Source organism: Anser cygnoides, chromosome 25 (assembly GCF_040182565.1).
Source record: "Anser cygnoides isolate HZ-2024a breed goose chromosome 25, Taihu_goose_T2T_genome, whole genome shotgun sequence".
Lineage (NCBI taxonomy): Eukaryota > Metazoa > Chordata > Aves > Anseriformes > Anatidae > Anser > Anser cygnoides.
The window spans coordinates 2,455,319-2,461,063 of NC_089897.1; the positions used below are offsets into that span (position 1 = coordinate 2,455,319).

Here is a 5,745-nt window from a genome sequence, read left to right on the forward strand (position 1 = left end):
GTGGCTCCAGTATTGCACCTGGAGCTGTCTGGAGCTGTTTTCCTTCCCCAGACAGTCTTGCTTTCCTGCAAATGCCTTTTGGGGGGATTCAGCTCCAGAAGAGACCAGTGCTAGCAAGCGTGCTCAGTGGGTGGTTCTGCTGAAGCTCAGCAGACCAAACTGCCAGCCTCCGACCTCAGTCACGGCAGGACGTGGCCTTACGGTGGCCAGCAGACCCCATCACTGCCTTTCTGGAACGGGATGTACTGAAGGGTTTGAAGAGGAATTGATGTTTCCAAGTAGATAATGAACAATATAAATGTGCAAAATGGTCTGCATCTGGGCATAGCTGGAGGTGAGAAAACTCACAGGCTGTCACTGAAGGAAAAACGGAACAGATCAAAATCTGCTTGGAAAGGAGCTGGCTTTGATCCTTGCAGACCAGTGACAGCAAAGCTGTCTGCTCCAAGTGCAGATCTTTCTGCAGGTGGTTTGCAGGACTTGCTTTTGAGTAGTGGGTGCCTTGGGGCTGCTTACAGCAGGTGTTGGTGAGCTTCACACCACTTTTATTGCCTCCGCCCTCCTCTCAGCCCTGCAAGCCCAGAGATGGCTCAGGAGCTCCGATGCCAATGCTCAGCCTCACAAATACCCACAGGATCCACAGGACAATGGGTTTGTGTCAAACAGCCATGCTCGCTTTCCAGCTCCTGGCAGGGAGTGGAGCTGCAGTCAATAATGCAGCAGCCAAGGCTCTGGGATTGCCCAAGCTGGAGCCTTTCATCAGCTGGATTTCTGATGAAATCCTGTGTCCTATTTAGTACCTTGAACATCTGTTCCCTTTTCTGGCTCCTCCTGAAAGTTCTCAGGCGCAGCCATTCAGGAGGCAGCAAGAGAATGGTGCATGTTTATGATACAGTCAGGAAAAAGCTAGAACCGGGGCTCTTCTGTGTTGTACCCCGAAAAAAGCAGTGGCTCCAATCAAGTGGGCCACTTCCCTTTTTCCAGCAGTGCTAACAGCGGGCCCCCAGCTGGTCCTGAGATCAGCACAAACCCACAGGGCCTCACACTCGGTAACGGGTGAGCTGAAGTCACTTGGGCCTCAGGACCTGGGCTCCTCCGGCACAGCTGCCTGGAGTCCCTGGCACAGCCTGCTGCTGTCTGGTCAGGGTCAGGCTGAACGAACTCCAGCTTCCTGTCCTGGAAACCATTGTGCTCTGAATGTCAGCACCTTGCCCCTTCCAATGCGCTCTTCCCCCCTCTTTGCACACTGGATCAGTTCCCTCTGTGCCTCCGTGAGCTGCACTGTGCTGGAGCGAGCTCAGCCCAGGCTCTCAGAAATGGGGTCAAAGCGAACACCCGCGGCAGCCCCGCAGGAACCGCCTGCCCTCCGTCCTTCCCAGACACCACAAGCCAGGCCCTGCCTGTCCCTGCAGGGCCCAGCTGTCCAGCAAACAAACAGATTTTGGCTGCCAACTGGTCGCTGCCAGCTTATGAAACTGCCCCACTTCACGTAGGAACGTCTCCGTCCACCTCACAGAGTCACAGAACGGCCAAGGTGGGAAGGGGTCTGGGGATCACCTGGGCCAGCCCCCTGCCCAGCAGGGTCACCCCGAGCACGCTGCGCAGGATGGCAGCCAGGCAGATTTTGGATATCTCCAGGGAAGGAGACCCCACAGCCTCTGGGCATCCTGTCCCAGTGCTGCCACCTCACAGCACAGAGGTGCCCCTCATATTGAGCCGGAACCTCCTGGGCTTCAGCTTGTGCCCGCTGCCTCTCGTCCTGTCGCTGGGCACAACCGCAGAGACCGGCTCCGTCCTGCTCACACCCTGCCCTCAGACATTTATACACACGGATGGGTCTCCCCTCAGCCTTCTCTCCTCCAGGCTGAGCAGCCCCAGCTCTCTCGGCCTGTCCCAGGGGTGCCCCAGGCCCCGGCCACCTCAGCACCCTGCTCAGGACTCGCTCCGTGTCCCTCGTGTCCTGGGGAGCCCAGCACTGGGCACAGCGCCCCGGGTGGACATCGAGGTGCACGAGAGGGTCCAGAGAAGGGCAATAAAGCTGGTGAGGGGTCTGGAGAACAAGTCCTACGAGGATCGGCTGAGGGAGCTGGGATTGTTCAGCCTGGAGAAGAGGAGGCTCAGGGGAGACCTTATTGCTCTCTATAGGTACCTTAAAGGAGGCTGTAGAGAGGTGGGGGTTGGTCTATTCTCCCACGTGCCTAGCGACAGGACGAGGGGGAATGGGCTGAAGTTGCGCCAGGGGAGATTTAGGTTGGATATTAGGAAGAACTTTACCAAAAGGGTTGTTAGGCACTGGAATGGGCTGCCCAGGGAAGTGGTCGAGTCACCATCCCTGGAGGTCTTTAAAAGACGTTTAGATTTAGAGCTCAGTGATGTGGTTTAGTGGAGGACTTAGTGTTAGGTCAGAGGTTGGACTCGGTGATCTTGAGGTCTCTTCCAACCTAGACGATTCTGTGATTCTGGGTGCGGCCACACGGGCTGAGGGGGGGATCTTCGACGGGGGGAGTGATGTGAGAGGGGTGATGTGGGGGGGGGTGATCTGAGGGGGGTGATCTGGGCGGGGTGATGTGTGTGGGGGTGATCTGAGGGGGATGATCTGAGGGGGGTGATCTGAGGTGATGTGGGGGGGGAGATCCGGGGGGCGATGATCTGAGGGGGGGGTGACCTGAGGGGGGGGGGGGGGGCGACATGAGGGGCAGCCCCTCAGCGCCCCTCCCGCACGGCGCATGCGCACGGCGCTGCCTCACGTCACTGCCCAGCTCCGCTCCTCAGGGCGGTGGCGGCCCCAGCGCGCCTGCGCGGCCATGGCGGCGGCCTGCGCCGGGATGGAGCCGGCGGCGCCTCCGTCCCCTGCTGCCGCTGCCCCTGCCCCTGCCGCTCCTTCCCCTCCTGCCCCTTCTTCTCCTTCTCCTCCCGCCGCGCCGGGCTCGGCCGAGCTGGTGTGCGCGCAGGGCCGGAACCTGAAGGCGGTGCTGTGCCAGCGCTGCGGCTCCAGGGTGCTGCTGCCCGGCGCCGCCACCTTCGCTCGGCGGGAGGTGAGGGGGGGGGGGAGGTAAAAAGGGGGGGCAGGGAGGGGATGGGGGGGAGCACGGGGAGAGGGGAGGGGGCAGAGAGGAGGAACAGGGGGGGCAGGGAGGTGGGGGGAGGCAGAAAGAGGCTTGGGGGGCGGGGGGGGACGAGGGGGCAGAGGGGGAATGGGGCAGAGAGGTGGGGGAGTACAGGAAGAGAGGGGGAAGGGGGGAGAAAAGGGGGTGGGGGGTGGCGGAGGGAGGCTGGGGGGCACAGAGGGGATGTGGGGGGCAGAGAGGAGGAATAGGGGGGCAGTGAGGGGGAGGGAGGCAGAAAGAGGCTTGGGGGGCAGAGGGTGGATATGGGGGGGCAGAGGGAGAGGGGAGGGACAGAGAAGGGGAATGGGGGGCAGAGAGGTTGGGGGGAGGCAGAGAGAGAGGTGGGGGGACAGAGACGGAGGGCAGAGAAGTAGGGGATGCAAAAAGAGAGGTGGGGGGCAGAGGGAGGTAGGAAGGGGGAATAGGGGGGCAGAGAGGAGGTGGTGCCCCCGCAGGCAGGGCGGTGATGCCGTGTTCCCCCCAGCTCCTCCTGCCCGCCATGAGGAAGAAGGCGGTGGCGGCGGCAGCGAGCGGCGGGGACGTGGTGCAGGAGCACTGGCTGGTGCGCGACATGTTCTCCTTTGAGAACGTGGGCTTCACCCGCGACGTGGGCAACGTCAAGTTCCTGGTGTGCGCCGACTGCGAGGCGGGGCCCATCGGCTGGCACTGCCTGGACGACAAGGACAGCTTCTACGTGGCACTGGAGCGCGTGGCACATGAGTGACAGCGGCAATGCGGCCTGGGCTGGGGACGGGGGTGATGAGCACTGGCTGCCAGGAAGCCCTGCAGCCCAGCCGCCCCGCTACCGGACAGCTCGAGGGGCCGAACTGAAGCCCAGCTGGGTGAACACGGCTTGGCCACCCTGCGCCTGACTGACCACAGCCTGGCTACGCCATGGCTTTATTGACTTACAGCCCTGCTGGCTGCCCCAGCCCAGGGCACCGATCCATAAACTAACCAAGAAACGCAGCATCGGCACGGCTGGCTCCTCACCAGAGCCCACGTGGGGAGGGTGTCGCTGGTGGGAGGTCACCAGTGACCCGCAGGGACAGCTCACTGTGACAGTTTCACCAAGTAGCTTGATCTGCCACTGTTGCTAGAAGTGGTCCCGGGCCTTCTTGGCTGCTCTCTGTCACTTCTTCCTCGTGTGGCAGCTGTTTCCGTGTGGTAGGATGTCTTTCAGGCTGATTGGTTCGTGACACAGTCTTATAAATGTGGATGCTGGCACAGGGGCAAGAGGAGAAGAGGACTGCTGTGTTGAATCATGGTGGCCGCATAAATTGTCTAAATTACAGCCAAAGCAGTTGTAGGGTTTAAGGCTGTATCTTCTGTTGATTTTCAGAGGAGATGTACCCTGCCCCAAACCTTAACATTTAGGTTCTCCAAAACCTCATCCTACTTGACAACTGTAACCTGTAAGAGTATATGGCACCTAAAGCGTGTGTAAGGCATTTTAACTAACGTGATTATATTAACTGAGTACTTGGAAATAAAATAAGATACAGCTAGAGCTCGCTAATAGAATGGCAAATAAAGAAAATGCAAGCCCATGGTATGTCCAGGAAGGAAGAGTGAAGAGATTCCTTCCTGAAAAGGATTTGAATCATTGGACAAGCAGCATCTGATGACCGAGTGTCTCAGTGCTGAAGAATGTCAAAACAGCTGTGTGCGTATTAAACAGAGATGTCAGGAGACGATTCCTCTTCTGTAAAAGCAGCTGGCAAGAGCAGTGCTGGGATACTGCATCCAGTGCTGGCCTCTCTCTTTTAAAAGATGGGCACAAAGCTGACTGAAAACTGAAGGAGCCTGCAGCAGGCACAGTTCTCAGTCTTTTGGCAGTCACGGTCCAGTTTGTACTCTCGGTTTGCAAACTCTTGTGTGAATAACGGAGCAGCTTTACAGTGGCTGTATTGAGGCACATCTCCCGAGAACATGTCTTGCAGCAGGTGTATCAGTATGCTGTGCTAATAAACACTTCGGGTACTGATGCAGCTGGCATTGTGCTGGGGCGATGAAGTTCTTTGTTCACCACCAAATCAAGGTCTGTCGTAGGTAAAGATTAAAAATGTTGCTCCTCATGGCTGTGGGAGAGGCTTTTGCCTCACGTCTCTCTCCTGAAACCATTTTGGTGGCAGGAGCCTAAGGCAGGCACAGCCTCAGGTAGATTATCCCAAAAGGCATCCTGGTCTGGCTTGATGACAGCAGGTGAGGGAGAAACGAGTCCTTTCTTTTCCAGTGCTCGAGCACCTGCACTTTTCAGATTTGAAGGCTCTGCCGTAATATAAAGGTAAAGCAACCGAGACGTCGGCTGTTCTGTGGCTGCTCTGTTACGAACCTCAGCTGTGGGCCGTCAGTGGGAGGGAGAGTGTACCTTTGTAATCTGGTGATTAAGGCTCTCGCTGGGGTAGAAAGTGAGTCTTGTGCCCTTGCTAAATGTGTCACATGCGCGTACAACATGAAAACTGTGCTGCTTTCTCCGTGCCCTTCTGCTTGTTTAGCCCTAAGCTCTGGAGTTGAACAGCTTCATTGAGGAAATGTAACCGAGAAGGGCAGGAGAGCTTCATGTGGGTTCTGCACAGGCGCAAAGAAATAGTGGGATTGCATCACTTCAATGTCACTTTATCACTCGGTTTGTTTA

The 5,745-nt window shown here is 57.9% G+C and overlaps 1 protein-coding gene across 1 annotated transcript; it reads left to right on the plus strand.

Moving 5' to 3' along the window:
• The first annotated feature begins 2,762 nt into the window (after window positions 1-2,762).
• RABIF (RAB interacting factor) lies at window positions 2,763-5,098 on the plus strand. Its single transcript, XM_066982878.1, has 2 exons — window positions 2,763-3,035; window positions 3,592-5,098. Exons 1-2 carry the CDS (start codon window positions 2,805-2,807, stop codon window positions 3,829-3,831), a joined length of 471 nt encoding a protein of 156 aa, XP_066838979.1. The 5' UTR covers window positions 2,763-2,804; the 3' UTR covers window positions 3,832-5,098.
• The last annotated feature ends 647 nt before the right edge of the window (window positions 5,099-5,745 follow it).